At 33.2% G+C, this 15,777-nt stretch overlaps 2 protein-coding genes across 6 annotated transcripts in view; one reads left to right on the top strand and one right to left on the bottom strand.

Annotated features, from left to right (window-relative positions):
* The window catches only part of SMARCAD1 (SWI/SNF-related, matrix-associated actin-dependent regulator of chromatin, subfamily a, containing DEAD/H box 1), a 76,558-nt gene that overhangs the window by 56,154 nt on the left and 4,627 nt on the right, over positions 1 to 15,777 (top strand). For all 3 annotated transcript variants that reach the window (XM_027599291.2, XM_027599290.2, XM_035726188.1), the window contains 13 exons: positions 1,986 to 2,076; positions 4,680 to 4,779; positions 5,473 to 5,532; positions 5,632 to 5,707; positions 6,800 to 6,935; positions 7,420 to 7,557; positions 9,264 to 9,359; positions 9,452 to 9,569; positions 9,778 to 9,899; positions 11,361 to 11,549; positions 12,048 to 12,166; positions 13,061 to 13,243; positions 14,278 to 14,387. In XM_027599291.2, coding sequence (XP_027455092.1) covers positions 1,986 to 2,076; positions 4,680 to 4,779; positions 5,473 to 5,532; positions 5,632 to 5,707; positions 6,800 to 6,935; positions 7,420 to 7,557; positions 9,264 to 9,359; positions 9,452 to 9,569; positions 9,778 to 9,899; positions 11,361 to 11,549; positions 12,048 to 12,166; positions 13,061 to 13,243; positions 14,278 to 14,387 — 1,538 coding nt within the window. The remainder of the gene's footprint in view (positions 1 to 1,985; positions 2,077 to 4,679; positions 4,780 to 5,472; positions 5,533 to 5,631; positions 5,708 to 6,799; positions 6,936 to 7,419; positions 7,558 to 9,263; positions 9,360 to 9,451; positions 9,570 to 9,777; positions 9,900 to 11,360; positions 11,550 to 12,047; positions 12,167 to 13,060; positions 13,244 to 14,277; positions 14,388 to 15,777) is intronic.
* HPGDS (hematopoietic prostaglandin D synthase) overlaps positions 1 to 15,777 on the bottom strand; it is a 68,214-nt gene that overhangs the window by 17,857 nt on the left and 34,580 nt on the right. For 2 of the 3 annotated variants that reach the window (XM_027599296.1, XM_027599293.1), the window contains one exon: positions 3,452 to 3,762. The exons of the other annotated variant lie outside the window; for it this stretch is intronic. The gene's annotated coding sequence lies outside the window, so the exon portion shown is untranslated. Of the gene's footprint in view, positions 1 to 3,451; positions 3,763 to 15,777 lie in introns of those variants that run through there. 3 annotated transcript variants of the gene reach the window in all.

Here is a 15,777-nt window from a genome sequence, read left to right on the forward strand (position 1 = left end):
CTCAAAATTCCTTCATCACTTTTTTAAAGTTTTATGTATAGTGAAGAATATTATAACAGTAATACTAGTTTCTCAATATTTCTTGGCCACTTGTGATAGATTGACATTGGAATAGCATACTGGCCCTTTGATGCATTAATAAATGGTGTGCTGTGCCTACCTTATCAAGTTTCATCATTTTCATGAAATGGGAACTTATATGTCTGGGATGACTAAGGCCTTGGGAAGGACTCAAAAATACTCAGTTCTGACCATAGAGTGGGTGGGTCAGAGAGAAAGAACTTTTTCATATTTTCTGTTTAAGGGATGAGCTCTGGATCAGACCCGGATTGGATACTGTCTCTGCCACTCCAGACATGGATTTGGATAGCAATATGACCTTGGACAAGTTACTAACCTTCTCTGAGTCCCAGAGATGGTCTCATCTGTAAAATGGGGATAATAATTTTATTAGCTTGATAATGTGGATTAAATGATGAAATAATGCATATCAAGCCCATAGCATTGTGTCTGGAATAGAGTAAATATTCCAATATTAACATTTACTTTCACCATTATTGTAGTAGAAAGAATTCATTTGGATTTGGAAATCAAAATATCTGTGGTAATATGTTTTTATTTATTATTACTTTCGTAGTGGCAGTAGAAATTATATTGGCCAGTAAGTAAAGGACATTTTTAAAAATCACTACAAAGACTTCAGCAATACTGCTGGTTTTTTTCCTACCAGTACTTTTAAGTTTTTTTTAATGAGAAATGTTGTGTAGATTGCATACTTCACAGTTGAAGCATAGATTCTGATTTAAGGTTGAACTCTTTCTACCCCAGCTCTTTTACCCATGTTCTAATTAAAGTATATTGATTTTAGAATTTGGCCCTTTATTTTATTTTACCATAGTTATGTCCAGACCCCTTCCTTGTGTGCAGATAGGATGTGTGTGATAGGAAATTAAGGGGACAGCATGAATGCTGGAGAACGAGAGGCACATGGCCTTATCCTAGCTTTTTGTCTTAATACGGGCTGTGTGCTTACCTAGTGAGTATGAGAATAAACTGCCGAATGAGACAGACAGACTTAGTTTAAATCTTAGCCTTCCATAAAACACTTTGTAGCTATGTAGCCTCAGGCAAATTACTTAGCCTCAGGCTTTTGATCTGTTTAAAATGATGATAAAAGGCTATCTTTATAGGATGTTAAAAGATTAAATGAGGTGGTACTTGAAAATGATATTTGTGTGTCTGTATATAATTATGTTTATTAATAACTACTATTAGTTTTTAACCACTTGAACTTTTAGGGAAAAAAATATAACTATTCATCCTTTATAACCTTCTATATTACCTTCCAAGCAAGTTATTTCCAAATTATGTGTTTACAAATAAATGAGATTTTGACACTGGCTTGCTCCTTTCTACTCACTGATGCTAATTGATGACTAGCAAATTTCCATTCATACATAGTTCAAACACAAATATACACCTTCCAGAATTACACATTCTACTGATATTAGAGGTGATTGACATTTATTCAGTCATTGCAGCAAAGGCACATTAAGCCTGCGTTGTTGTCCTAATACTTGAAGTTCCTTAATGTGGTAAAATTCAAATCCATACAATACCATTTTCTAGTATAAATATTAGGTTAGTAATATGTTACCATAATTAATATTCTGATCATTTATGGAATTAATTTGGTGGCATTACATTATGACTGAATATGGAAATGGTCTTTTATAATTCTTATAGCCAGAAAAAACAGATCAATACAAAATAAAATTTGAAAAAATTGAAAAAAATGTATTGTGTTTTGAGCTAATTTTCTTAACCATGTGTAAATAGCTTGTATAACATAAGGTAAAAGGTAAGACTAGACATAGTTATTTCAGTTTTTGTGTGCACTGTAAACTTAATCATCATGTCAGAAAACTAGTAGAGAAAACTAATAGAAGTACAAATCCATAATATTTGGTAACTCTCTTTACCAGTTTGTCACTCAAGCCATATCAGAAAGTTGGTTTGAATTGGCTGGCATTGGTACATAAACATGGACTTAATGGCATTTTGGCAGATGAAATGGTAAGTACTACTCTGTTTTTAGGATTTGTCATTAAAAGGCATTCTTGCTGTCATTTAAAAAATAAAAATTTCCGTTGACCCCTGTAGTTTACTGCTCTCACTTTAGTATTTTAATACCCCAATCACCTCTTCTGATTTTCTGTTGCTTCTCTTAGCTCTAGCCTCCTCATTGCCCCCCAAAATGAAAATGGGCTTACTTCCTAATTATCAAATTAATAAATATATGTTTTAAAAATTAGACTATATAAAAATACAAAAAAGATCAAGATCACTCATATTCCTACCACTTTGAAATAAGTATTGTTTTGATGTGTATCTTTTCAGATTATTTTCTCCTGCAGGTGTGTGTGTGTGTGTGTGCGCACATACATATACACATATGTATAAAATACTGAAAAATTTTGTTATGTGCTTTTCTATAGCTACCTTTAAAATTTATAGATAACCTATAAATAAATCTGCACATTTATCAAATTTTATAGATATCTATAAATCACACATTTATCAGCAACATCATTTCAGCTATTTTACTTTTGTTAGATGTCTCTGAGTTTCTGTTTTTTCCCAAATCACATTTGCTTGAAACTAAGCTTAGGAAATTCATTATAGCCTGGTTCAGGTATTGTCACATAGAAACTTGACCTTTACTCTAACCTAATGTCCTTTGTCTTTTAAAAAGTTTATTAAAAATTAGTCATATTTAGTGGAGAAAATGTTTATTAAATACACATATTAGATTGTGTATTACATCATTAAAATAAAAATTAACATAGTGATGTTTATTCTGTAGTTAGCTTCTAATAATCTTTTGTACTTTAAGACTACTCCCACACAAGGGCACTAGGTGGCTCAGTCAATTAAGCATATGCCTTCAGCTCAGGTCATGATCCCAGGGTCCTGGGATCAAGCCCTACATCGGGCTCCTTGCTCAGCGGGAAGCCTTCTCCCTCTCCCACTCCCCCTGCTTGTGTTCCCTCTCTCGTTGTGTCTCTTTCTGTCAAATAAATAAAAATCTTTAAGTTAAAAAAAAAAAAGACTACTCCCACACGTATATCGTACTGTCGTCATAACAAGTGCTGTTTATCTGATAGAAAACTAAATAATTATGCAGGATTTCAAAATAGTTATGGAATTAGATACAGAACATTACAGTTGTGGAAAGCTGGACTTGCGGATCAGATCTGGGTTTGGTGCCCCAACTTTGCCTCTCAGGCTAATCCTTACCAGATGAGGTATAAGATGTGAAACTTGTTGTGACCTGTAAAGCACTGTATTTATAAGTTAGTGTCTTGCTTGGTCTGCTAGGACTCCCCTAATAAAAGACCAAAGACTGGGTGGCTTAAACAACAGAAATTTATTTGTCACAGTTGTGGAGGCTGGGTCTAAGACCAAGGTGTTGGCTGGTTTGGTTTCTCCCGAGGCCTCTCTCCTTCATTTGCAGGTGGTGGCCACCTTTTCACCATGTCCTCACATGTCTTTTTCTCTGTGCGCACACTTCCCTGGCATTTCTTTCTCTTAAGGTGGGGATTGGGTCCCCATCCTTGTGATTTCATTTAACCTTAATTACCTTCTTTAAGGCCCCGTCTCCAAATACAGTCACATTGCAATATAGAGCTTCAAAACATGAATGGGGCAGTGAGGGCAGTTCAGTTAACAGTTGGTAATGTTTAGCTCCTCCCCAGTAGCCTTTAAAAACAAACAACAGAAAAAAACCCTTCATTGATGTATAATTTACTTGTAGTAAAATGCACAAATGTTCAGCTTGGTGATTTTTTACATAGATGTGCCCGTGTGACCACCCCTCCCCAGATCAACATTTCCATCGTCCCAGAAAGTTCCCTCATGCTCCTTTTCAATCATTACCACCACCGCTATTTGGACACCTATAACCGTAGATTATTTTTTTCACATTTTGAACTTTATATAAAGAGAGCCATATAGTATATACTGTTTGTTTCTGGTTTGTTTGGTGCATGATACTGAGTTTCATCCATGTTCTTATATATATATAAGTAGTTTGGTGTTTTATTGGCATGTGGTAGTCCCTAGTATAAATATGCTACAACTTGTTTATCCATTCTCCTGTTGAAGGACATTTAAGTTATTTCCAGTGTTTGGCTATCATGATAAAACTACTGTCAACATTCTTACCCAAGTCTCTTTGTGGACATATGTTCTTATATCTCCTGAATATACTCTTAGAAGTGAAATTGATGGGTAACAAGGTAGGCATGTTAAAATCCAATTAGTCATTGGAACATTGTTCTTAATCTATCCAGTATGTATTAAATACTTGTTTTATATAAAACAGTTACCAACATTATGTCCTTTATATGCATTGCAGAGCTCTTCCATATTCATGTGTGTCCCATTTTTACTAGCAGTTAGGATACATCCTGCTCATTAAGCCAAGTTATAGTATATTTGGAGATTATGATCTGTTTCATCTGTCACTGAGAACTAAGAACATGGTAGAAGTCTCATAGGGTTGCATTTTGGGGAATCAAAAATAAACCAGAAATATTATTTTTCCTTTTGTGTTTTCCAGTATTTTTTGTTTGTTTTTAAACTTCATATATTGTCTTTTGAACATTTAATTTTAGGGCCTAGGAAAAACTATTCAAGCCATTGCATTCCTCGCATACCTTTATCAGGAGGGTAATAAAGGTCCTCATTTGATCGTTGTTCCAGCGTCAACTATAGGTTTGTACTACTGTGAACAATCATACTTGACTGTATAGTGTTTTATACAGGGAAAAGAAAAACTGCTTATGTGTGATTTCTTAGTTTGTGGAGGTGAATATAATTCTGTGGTCTCCTTACACATTTTCCCCCTTTGTGTATGTGTATGTACTTGTGTTTGTACAAGATGTCTTTTTAGTAGACGTCTTTTAAAAGAAAATAACTCAAATACAAGTCAGTTACTCAGCTTTTAAATTATTATGCCTCAAGGACCATCGATAAGATCATTTGTTTTTGTAATTCTTTTTGTTTTAATGAAAAAAATTGTTTTAATGAGTAATTTAAGAGAAACAAGTGCTTTTAAATTTTAATTAAACATTTATTGAATCAGAAAGTAAACAGTTCATCCCACTGAAATTATGTAATCGATTGGATGTAGACTAGAGTAAGTGAATGTATGTATGAACATAATCCAAAAAAACTCTTTAAATTGGAATTTAATCATCCTATAAATATAATGGTTGCTCCTTTGCCTTTTGTTTTATGCCTTCTCAAAATTACTTTAAACATCAGGAGTAAAATTGTGAAGGGTCTGTGATTTTTTAAAAAATCTTGTATTATTTTGCAAAAGAAAAAATTCTGTATAGAATTCATTTCACTGCATATACCTAACCTATTTAGCAGATGCAAGTAATACCTCTCTTGTTTCTTTAGATAACTGGTTAAGAGAAGTTAATTTATGGTGCCCCACTTTAAAGGTGCTCTGTTACTATGGTAAGAATGTCATTTTGCCTTAATTGGAAATTTCTTTAAAATCCTAACATAAAGTACATTAAATATAATCAATATGCATGTGTTGTTTTTAAATTGTAGGCTCTCAAGAAGAACGTAAACAGATTCGATATAACATCCATAGTAAATATGAAGAATATAATGTAATTGTGACCACGTAAGTATGGAGAGAAAAAATAATTGGGGGGAGATACTGTGTAACCCTTATATTTAAAAAAATATTTAAAATATGTTAGTAGTAATATGAAGGAAAGTTCAGGCTTTCCTGAAAAAAAGTAATGGAATGACTCATGTTGAGTATTCAGGCATTTTTCAGTTTTTTACTAGTACAGCAGGTGACTGATAGTGGCTATAAAAAGGTTTTGTCCACTTGATCGAAAGCATAGTTTTATAGGACTCTTTCTGTTAAACTTCAAGTAAAATTGAAGATATCCCACCAAAATGATCCATAGTATTTGTAACTTATAAATGTTAATTATTAATATTAATAATCATTAAATACAGTGGAATCTCTAAATGAAAAAATTGAATTAAAATAAAAGGATGGAAAATAAAACTTTGAATAAGTTAGTCATTATTACTTGGTAGTAACCGTTTAGCATAAATACCTAGCAGAGAACTTAATGCTGTCATGTTACATTTTTTAAATATAGGTTATTTCAGGTTCATATTAACTGTCAGTATTTAGTTATTATTTCCATCTACTGACTTCTGTAGGAGGCCATGATTAAAAGATGAATCCAAAATTCATCTTTTCTCCTTAAAATGGACTTCATTTTATATATAGTCTAGTACTGCTAGCTACTATTAACTGTTTTTTCTTGGATGTGTTCTACTAGTTTAATACAGTTGTATTATGTTCTTAACAAATGTCATTTCAAGTCCTTTTTTTCCCCACTTTTGTTCTGAAAATATAACAGTTCATGAAGCAAAGTGTGTAACAGTTGCATATAACCTATAAATCATACCCAAATTGGCTTCTTCTTAGTTGTGTAGAAGTTGTCTAATTATAACATTAAAATTTTCCTTTACCTGCGCATTGCAGCTTTTATAACTTGGTTACATGTACATAAATAATTACTGTATAGAAGTGCGTCAGTATTTATTTGAACACCACCTATGTCTAGTGGTATCTTTCAGGTACTGGGTACTAGAAATGTAGAAATAAAAATAATTTTAGAAAACATTAAGTCTCACTATGGTCCAGGCTCTTTAACCTTTTTTTTTTTTTTTTTTTTTTTGGTGACAGGTATAATTGTGCAATCAGCAGTTCTGATGATCGTAGTCTGTTTCGACGGCTGAAACTTAATTACGCGATTTTTGATGAGGGCCATATGCTGAAGAATATGGGCTCCATCCGCTACCAGCACCTTATGACAATTAATGTAAGAGTATTTTGTGAATTTTTCCAATTATAACGAAGTTACGTGTTTTAATGTATTTAGTATTTTATATCAGGGTCAGTGGACTTTTTCTTTAAAGTTCCCAATGATAAATATTTCATGTCTTGTGGGTCTTCTTCTGCAACTTGTTCTTTGCTTTTGTTTTTGTTTCTGTTTCGTTTTATAACCCTTAAGTATAAAAACCATTTTTATTAGCTCATGAGCCTCAATTTACCAGCCCTTGTTCTATATGATAAACTTTATGAATATCAAATATAATCAAGTTACCTACTTATAGAATGAAACCATGAGTTTTCACATTCTACCTTAAAGTACATGATAATTTTTCTAAATTAGTAGTCTTTCATCACAGAATGTTACATTATTAATAATGGTTTTAATTTTTTCCCCCTACTGAATAGTATAGACAGGAAGGACTTAGCTCTTTAAAAAAAAAAGAAAGCTAATCCAAATTTTACTTTCACAGGCAAATAACCGTTTGCTGCTCACAGGCACACCTGTACAGAATAATCTGCTAGAACTCATGTCCCTATTGAACTTTGTTATGCCACACATGTTTAGTAGTAGCACCAGTGAAATACGAAGAATGTTTTCTTCTAAAACAGTAAGCATACGTTTATATTTTCTCCCAAATATGTTACTTTTTGTTTTATATAGGCCACTCTTCTCTTTCTTGTTTTCATAGTATATACGTGATATCAATTAAGTTTAAGTAGTTGATATCCCTGTACTTGGATGACTTGGGAAGTCTGCCAAAATACCATGGGAAATAAATTGGTGACTTCTGTAATTGATATCCAAAAGATTTGGTTTTAATATCCTCATTTTCTGAAATGACACTTTTAAATTAGTGGAGTGTTCAGATATATAATAGGTGGGGAAAGTTTGGTCATTGCATTTACCTTATTAAAATTTGGTAAATTAGTAGCATTTCTTTATAGGTAAACTGTAGAACTGGACAAAGATAGAATATCCAGAAAACTCCTGTACTGGGAAATATGTTTTGAAATAAAAGTCCATAAATTTAAAAGTAGCAATTTTTTTTTTTTAATTCATTTATTTTAGAGAGAGAGCATGAGGGGGTCAGGTGGAGGGGTGAAGCATGCAGAGGGAGAGGGGGAATCTCAAGCAGATAACTGGCTGAGCCCATGACCTGGAGGCCACAACCTGAGTCAAAACCTAGAGTCAGATGCTCAACTACTGTACCATCCAGGCACCCCAAAGTAACAATTTCTTACAGTTACACTTAAATTCTATATAGAAGAAAATCTGGTTAATTTTCTCCATGTTGCTTAGAAAAAGTACAGCATAGGGGAGCCTGGGTGGCTCAGTTGGTTAAGTGTCTGACTCTTGATTTCAGCTCAGGTCATGATCTCAGGGTCTTAAGATCGAGCCCCACTTCAGTCTCCGCACTCAGCGTGGGGTCTTCTTGAGATTCTTTCTCTCCCTCTCCTTCTGCCCATCCCCCCCCCGCATTCTCTCTCTCTCTCTCTTTCTGTCTCAATAAATGAAAGAGAGGAAGAAGGAAGGAAGGAGGGAGGGAAGGAAAAATCTTGTAAGAAAGAAAAAGTACAATATAAAGAAAAAGTACAGTATAGTGTTCAGGAACTCCTACTAAATTCTCCAGTACAGCAATGTTTATGTAGATTCTTGACTGTCTCCTAAGTCACATATACTTTGCAGGAATTCTCTATGATATTCTTCCACTGCACATTAACTGCCTTTTAAACTTTCACTGATGTATTCACTCCCACTTGATGGCCTAGTAGATTATAGAATATGGAGGACTTCTTCACATCTTAGAATAAAATTCCACTTCTTTAATTTCTCCAAAATTAACGGACCTTGACTAGGAACCATCCCTGTGTTTTAGAACACATGGTGTACATCACCTGCACTAGCTTTCTTTTGGGGTCATTTTTCTAGAAATAAATATAAGTTTTCTTGTCTATCTCTTCCCCTTCTCCTCTTCTCCCCACACACACACACACACACACACTTTCATGAGAGCTCTCTGATAATTAGTTAATAACTCATTAGTTATGACTTAAACTTCTGGACACCATCCTAAGGCAGTTCAGTTTTATTAGCTCAGCAGAGTACCTAAAGCCTCAAAATACATATGGAGCTTGAAGAGGTAGGTTAATAGCCCAGAGTTGAAATGTGAAACTCCATTTAGAATGAAGTGAGTTTCTGTGGAAAATAACTCAGAGATCGTAGTGAGGTTGATTTTCATGTTCGGTAATACTGTTAACTCTGATCATTTAAGTGAGTAATTTCTGAAAGGATGTGTTCTTTTTTTTTACTTAGAAATCAGCAGATGAGCAAAGTATATATGAAAAGGAGAGAATAGCACACGCAAAACAAATTATAAAACCATTTATTCTCAGAAGGGTAAAAGAAGAGGTAACTTATCTGCATATTTATTATGATGATTGTTTTTTAAAAACCTGTTTTCTTTATTTGAATGATCTTTTTAAACTGTTTTCCTTTCTCAGGTTCTCAAGCAGCTACCCCCCAAGAAAGATCGAATTGAATTGTGTGCAATGTCAGAGAAACAGGAGCAACTCTATTTGGGTCTTTTCAACAGATTGAAAAAATCTATCAATAACATGGGTATAATCTGATTTTCACAATTGCATGTGAAAAATAATCCTGTACTGGGGCTACATTTTGTTTAGTCATGTTATAGTGGGATTTGCTCATTTTTAAAAATTACTTAGAATTTGAAGAAATAATTTTAAACTTTTTGTTTGCATTGAGATGTATTTTAGCAGACAGCTGTCAGCTTGGGTTTTGTTTTGTTTTTAATGTGTGCTCACAGAAAAAAACACAGAAATGTGCAATGTCATGATGCAATTGCGAAAAATGGCCAATCATCCTTTATTACATCGCCAATATTACACAGCTGAAAAGCTCAAGGAAATGTCGCAGCTTATGCTAAAGGTAAGGATTTCAAATTATGTTAACACTAACCTTTATTAACGCTATTAAATGTAAGGTTAAATTGTTAGGCTAGCTAAAGATAAGTTGAGCCTAATGAGCATATTGATCCATTAACCCCATATTTAAGAAAAGCATTTTTAAGACAAAGTTCAAGATAATTTCGGGGAACATAAGAACCAAGGGGATTGACAGTCTGTGTTAGGAGTCAGCAAACTATGGCCTTAGGGCCAAACAGGACCGTGGCTATTTTTATAAAGTTTTATTTTAACACAGCCCCATCTTTCTGTTGCTTTTTTTTGGTGACTGCTTTCTCAACACAGACATACCTCAGAGATACTGCAGGTTTGGCTCCAGACCACTGCAAGGGAGTCAAATGAATTTTTTTGTTTCCCTGTGCATATAAAAGTTATGTTTACACTGTACTGTAGTCAGTTAAGTGTACAGTAGCATTATGTCTAAAAAAATGTACGTACTTAAAAAATACTTTGTTGTTAAAAAAAAGATGCTACTGTCATCTGAGCTTCCAGCAAGTTATAATCACTGATCACCATAACAAATACAATAGTAATGAAAAAGTTAGAAATATTTTAAGATTTACCAGAGACACAAAATGAGCAATATTGTTGGAAAATGGTACCAGTCAACTTGGTCGACACAGGGTTGCCACGAACCTTCAATTTGAAAAAAGCGCATTATCTGTGAAACCCATACACAAAAATGAAGCAAGGTATGCCTGTACAAGGGCAGAGTGGAGGAGTTGCAGAACAGATCACTGTGCCCTCGGAGCCTCCTGAGATGTTTACTGTCAGGCCCTTTATAGAAAGTGTGCCAGCTCCTGATTGAGACTGCCATAATGCACTTCTTTATTTTACCAAAAGGATCCCTCAGATTTTATGTCCAGGGCAGTGAGTTGTTTATCTCCATTTGTTTTCTTCATTATATTTTGTCTATAGTTTTATTAATCTTTATTTTTGCCTCATTCTCCCTCAGCAGCCACCTATAGTTCTCCTTTATAGATCTTTGTGTTAAAAGCAACTATTTGCTTTTTTAAATGTTTTTATATTATTTTAAATTTATTATGGAAATTTTCAAACATGAAAGAGAGAATTGTATAATGAAATCCTCTGCCCATGTAACCACCCATTTTTTTTTTAGAGTTGTTATCTAGAATGATGCTACTCTTGTTTCATCTAGATCCCTCCCCATGATTATTGTGAACCAAATTCTAGACATTACTTCATCTCTAAATATTTTAGAACTTTGTCCCTAAAACAGTAAGGACATTTCCACCTTTATTGTACCTAAAATAATGAAATTATTTTCCTTTGTTAAATTGTACCATGTAACGTGCTTTTTAGCTACTTAATATTTTATCAGATGTGAACAATTTTATTCGAGTGTTCTGGTCATATTATAAATTACCTTCATTTTGAAGTGTGAATTGTTCTATTTTGTTTTAAGGAACCTACACATTGTGAGGCTAACCCTGACTTGATCTTTGAAGATATGGAAGTTATGACAGACTTTGAATTACATGTACTTTGTAAACAGTATAGACATATTAATAACTTCCAGTTAGACATGGACTTGATTTTAGATTCTGGAAAATTCCGAGTTTTAGGATGCATCTTGTCTGAATTGAAACAGAAGGTAATAAAGAATGCTACTCCTCTTGTATTTTTCCAATTAAACTTCTTTAAGATAATTCTGGCATGATTTGACTTTCCTGAAGTTTTAGCCTATATCTATTATATATGTTTCTAGAAATTAATGCTTTGAACATTTAGAGGATATTATTTGGGGATATGTTTTCCTGATTACTTTTCCTCTATTGAGTCTGAGAAAGAAAAATAGAAGTTAGTAGAATACACCATCTGTATTGATTTTTTTTTTTTTTTTAAAGATTTTATTTACTCATTTGACAGAGACAGAGCGAGAGAGGGAACACAAACAGGAGGAATGGGAGAGGGAGAAGCAGGCTTCCCGCTGATCATGGAGCCCAATGCGGGGCTCGATCCCAGGACCCCAGGATCATTATATAATAGACGTTTGCTGTGATCACTTGATTTTTGTTAAAGAAGCAGTTGATCATTAGATTCTTAGAATTTTATTTTTCCATGTATCTAATCCATATATGTATTTTCACAGGGTGATAGAGTTGTATTATTTAGCCAATTTACCATGATGCTGGATATTTTAGAGGTTCTCTTAAAACATCATCAGCATAGGTACCTCAGATTAGATGGGAAGACTCAGATTTCTGAAAGGTTGGTATATTTCACTTTAGTTTCAGAAAATCTCCACCTCACCTTTAAATAAGAGTAAATGTTGGAATTTTAAATGTATATAAAGCATTTGATTGGATTGTATTGCTTTTGAGTCTTGTGTGGTTATTTCAAACCATTGTCTTAAGATAAAAATTTTCTAAGTTTTTGATCTGAATTGCATAGAAATCTGTTTCGATACCTAATTAGAATGTTTTGCCCTTTAAGACTCATTCAAATCCTTGAAGCACTTTACCTTTAAACCAAGATTGTTTAAAAAAACAAAAACCAAGATGGTTTTAAAATCTTGGGCTTTTCGTATTTTAAGAGTAATTGAGTAAGTTTGGTTTGTTTATTTTTTTAATTCCCAAAGATTAAAAGATTGTCTTAAAAAAAAGAATACTTTTTCTAGTGTGTTTAAACTGCATTACATCTTTAGGTTTATTTTTTATCAGCCAGAATGATTTCTTTTCCCTGCATTAAAGATAGAAGTCATGCTAAAAGGGAATACACTGCTCTATTTGATCTTGAAATCTTTAGTTCATCTGGTATCAAGAGCAGCCACCAATAGGCTTCTGAGAAGGCTAAAGATTGAAAAGCTATATGCAAAATTTAGGTAAGCCAGAAGTCATTAAACAAAGGAGAAGATAACCCTTTAGCATTACTCAAACCCAAATAGTTGAATTAAAGTGAGAATTAATAGAAAGAGAAATGGAATAGAAAAGAACTTGGTGAATTTGGGAAGGTCTTTCAGTAAAACAACTGCAGGAAAGGTAACTATATTGCCAAGAGCATGTATTTACATCTTCAGGGTTTTTTTCCATGTAGTGTGATTGTTTTTTCAGTTTTAGTTGTATACATTTTAGTGAAATTTAGCCCAATACGTTTATCTTATAGGATTCACCTAATTGACGAGTTTAATACCGATATGGATATCTTTGTGTTTCTGCTGTCAACAAAAGCTGGTGGCCTAGGAATAAACCTCACTTCAGCGAATGTTGTTATACTTCATGATATTGACTGTAACCCGTACAATGACAAACAAGCAGAAGATAGATGCCATAGAGTAGGCCAGACTAAGTAAGTGTTTTGAGTTGAAATTTATTTTTAACTAAATGCCAATTTAATTTGTATATAATAGTAGAATATAGTCTGTCAGTGTCCTGCTTCAGTGTTTGTATTTTCAGCAAAGCATGGCTGCTGATATGTTTCATACCAGCAGTGTTGAATGTGAACTTCACTATATATCCTATTCATTTTTAGTAGTTAAAGCAAAATAACCTCCCACCTCACCCCAGTCAGTTCTGCAGCTGATGAAAACAAAATATTACCAATGGTTCAGCCCCTTTGAAAAATATTAGTAGTTAAAAAGTCTTGTTAGATCCCTTAAGAGCCAGATAGACAGTAAAATGTATACTATTGCTACCCTGTTATCCTTTAGGAAATACATTATTTGAGTTGTAGATATTTTAGGTGAAGGTTCATTTTGACATTGGACCATAAAGAGGTGCTAATACCTATAACTCAACTCTGTTTTCACATGTAAGTAGTGAATAATCAGTGTTTTCTGTGTGGAGTGTGTTACTATATTTCCAAAAGATATTGATAAATTCATTTATGAATCAGATATTATCTGTACCTATTATGGGACTAAAACTTCTGTGTAATCCTTGTACTTCACTACGCTTTCTTACTTTTTATACTGAATTATTTAGTGGAACCTGACAAGCAAAGCATGTTCCTTTTTATTTTTTTAATTTATTTTTATTTTTGTTTTTGTTTAACATGTTCCTTTTTAAAATGAATACCTATCTGCACCCAGACTGTTTGTTGTAGTAAGTTTTACCAGTAATTTTTGGAGTACAGATATCTTGGATTAATAAGAAAGGTCGTTTAGAAGTTACATGCTCAGAAAACGCCAATCCCAAGTTTGAATAAAAGGGAATTTAAAGTTATGGATATAAAAAAAATAAAATAAGGTAAAGTTATGGATGTATTTGTTATACAATCTTCAGATTATTCTTATTGAACTCTTAAGATGTTTTATATAGCTTATATGTAGCCAAATAATTTTATATTAAGTAACCAACGGACATATCTTCTGTTTTCTTTAGAGAAGTACTAGTTATAAAATTAATAAGCCAAGGGACAATTGAAGAATCCATGCTAAAAATTAACCAACAGAAATTGAAACTAGAACAAGATATGACCACAGTTGATGAAGGTAAGTTGTTTGTAAACAAAACCATCAGTATTTATTTATATGAAAGGGCATCAAATTAGCAGTAGCAAGGGATTAACAAAAATGGCCCAAATCCTTCACTGGCATACAGTATAGAAAAAGCATGCTCATTTCAAAAGTACTATAATAACTAAGATTATTTTGCCAGAATTGATGCAAACACTTGATTTTGGATAATTCTGTCTCTTCCATCCCTTATCTCTTGATGCCAAAACATCCCCGAAATAAAATTAGTTCTATAATTTTATCCACAGTTTTATAATTTATTTACTATATAAGTAACACATATGAATCCCCAAGAATTAAAATACATGGTGTAATATTAATTTCATAAGAACTATAAATTTACATTAATTTCATTTTGACCAGTAAATACTTAAGGGTACTAGAGTGCAATAAAACGCATTTTTTTCTCAAAAATTTAGTAATTTCAGATTGAAGTTGGTTGGGTACTAGAAAGAACCCTCTAAGAGAACCCTCTTCATTCCACCTTTTTGAAAAGAATAGTTTTTAAATTAAGTTTTCTATTTTTGAAAAGATAATACATTCACATAGTTCAAGATTCAAAAGATATAAAAAGCAAACAGAGGCCGCCTTCTCACCCTATCCTCCATTTCCCCCTAACAATGACACATTGACTTTTATTAGCATGTGACCGCTCATTTTATACAGATAGAAATAAATAAGTATATGTATTCTTTTTCCCTTTTACACAACTTAGCATGCAGTCTTTTACATCGTACTTTTCTTATTTAATGTTAAATTTAACTGAATACAAGCTGTTTAATCATTATTCTAATAAGTAAGGATCTTCCTAATGTTGATCATTGTTTGTTTCAATTCAGCAAACTTCCATTGAATATTTACGAGGTCCCAGTATTTTGCTGGGCACTTTGTACTATAAAGAGTTCAGTGTATTTTAATCTGTCTTTGAGAAGAGAGAGAGAGAGAGGGAGGGAGGTGTGTATGGTGAAATTAGTAGGTGTCCTTCAGGTTGGGGAGGCAGGCATTAAAAAAAGTTTGAGTAGAAGCAAGTGTGATGATTATAACTTAAACAGTTACTAAGCTTTGTGTGGAGGTGTCAACTTGCCAATATCAGATAATCTAGCAGAAGCAATAGAAGGCAGATTCCATAGCACAACAGTTTTTCCTGTTTTGTTAGGGCATCTTTTCAAACTTAGAAAAACAATTAAATACCTGTTCTCCTTTAGCACTTCTGCCACCTTCCCGGATACATTGTTTTAATTCTAACAGTAAGTCTTTAAATAGAATCATCATAGTTAGTTTTAGTTGGGCTTTCAGCAGTTTGATTGTTGGAGTCCCCACTGTCTTTAACTATATAGGTTGCTTCTCATGGGCTAGTTCATTTCCC

The sequence above is a fragment of the Zalophus californianus genome, chromosome 2 (genome assembly GCF_009762305.2).
Source record: "Zalophus californianus isolate mZalCal1 chromosome 2, mZalCal1.pri.v2, whole genome shotgun sequence".
Taxonomy (NCBI): Eukaryota; Metazoa; Chordata; class Mammalia; order Carnivora; family Otariidae; genus Zalophus; species Zalophus californianus.